Raw genomic sequence first — 1,164 nt, 5'->3', positions numbered from 1 at the left:
TTCCTCCAGTTCGTTGATACGTTTTCGCAGACCATCCTCCTCCGAATCGATTTCGCCTTCTTCACGCCCACTGGACATCTTTAAGCGAGTGAAATTTGGTTGAAATGCGTTCAAGCACTATTAATTTACAACTTTATAAATGTTTTAAGCTTCTAATCTCACTAAAATTAAATGAAAAACAAGAAAATGTCGCGCCCGAAACTCAACTACTCCAAAATGGCAAATTTTTTCACAGAAATTAGTGCAACTTTCGGCTTTGACAGAAGGCACCGGGTGACAAAGAGAACGCACTAAGTTTTCAGTGAAATTACCGTCAGAGGTCACCCAAGCAGGCCATTTCAACATTTTGACATTTGGTTTCGTTAAGTTACTGTTCAGAGGCGTTATGGCCGTTTCCGGTCTTTTTCACAAAGTTGCTTGAGCAAGTATGCAGCAAAAAGTAAGTTTGCTTATAAAATTTTATTTGTGGCAATTGGATTAACCTTTATCGTTTTCTTAAATTGCAGCGCAGAGAACCCGTGCACGCCGTGCAAGTTTTCGGACGCAAGGTAAGCTAGAGTGAACAATCAAGTATTGAGTCTGCCGTGATACACGTGCCGAACGCTGCCCATTGGGGAAAAGTACTAATTGAAAATTTCTATTATTGCAGAAAACCGCCACTGCTGTTGCTTACTGCAAGCGTGGACGTGGTCTCTTGAGGGTGAATGGCCGTCCTTTGGAACAAATTGAACCTAAAGTGCTGCAATACAAATTGCAGGAACCACTTTTGCTGTTGGGCAAGGTGAGTTGTTTGTGATGCAGGGATGTGACGTTGCGCTTAACAAGCGCCGCAATACGTGATGAGTTCGACTTATCCCGAAATTGAACCAAATGAAAATAGTTATTAAACTGATGGCGTTTGTAAATTATAATTTTATGTTAGTTTTGCATCAAATATTTACGGATATTTACTCTTTTTGCAGGAAAAATTCGCTGGCGTAGACATTCGTGTGCGTGTTAGCGGTGGTGGTCATGTTGCACAAATCTATGCTATCCGTCAGGCCATTTCCAAGGCGCTGATTGCTTTCTACCAAAAATGTGAGTTCATAATATGCAATATTTATTAAGTATGTAGTCGTATGGCTCGAAAGCTTGGAACCCGGTTAATACCAGATTTTCGGTGGA

At 41.1% G+C, this 1,164-nt stretch overlaps 1 protein-coding gene across 1 annotated transcript; it reads left to right on the top strand.

Moving 5' to 3' along the window:
- The first annotated feature begins 371 nt into the window (after nucleotides 1-371).
- On the top strand, nucleotides 372-1,164 carry LOC118732307 (40S ribosomal protein S16). Its single transcript, XM_036461440.1, has 4 exons — nucleotides 372-439; nucleotides 507-548; nucleotides 650-781; nucleotides 963-1,164. The coding sequence occupies exons 1-4, from the start codon at nucleotides 428-430 to the stop codon at nucleotides 1,104-1,106; spliced, it is 330 nt and encodes a 109-aa protein (XP_036317333.1). The 5' UTR covers nucleotides 372-427; the 3' UTR covers nucleotides 1,107-1,164.

This window comes from Rhagoletis pomonella, unplaced genomic scaffold (genome assembly GCF_013731165.1).
Source record: "Rhagoletis pomonella isolate Grant_MI unplaced genomic scaffold, Rhpom_1.0 Rhpom_scaffold_18643, whole genome shotgun sequence".
In the NCBI taxonomy this organism is placed as follows: domain Eukaryota; kingdom Metazoa; phylum Arthropoda; class Insecta; order Diptera; family Tephritidae; genus Rhagoletis; species Rhagoletis pomonella.
The sequence above is the reverse complement of the archived record's forward strand: the minus strand, read 5'-3'. Positions and strand labels throughout refer to the sequence as shown.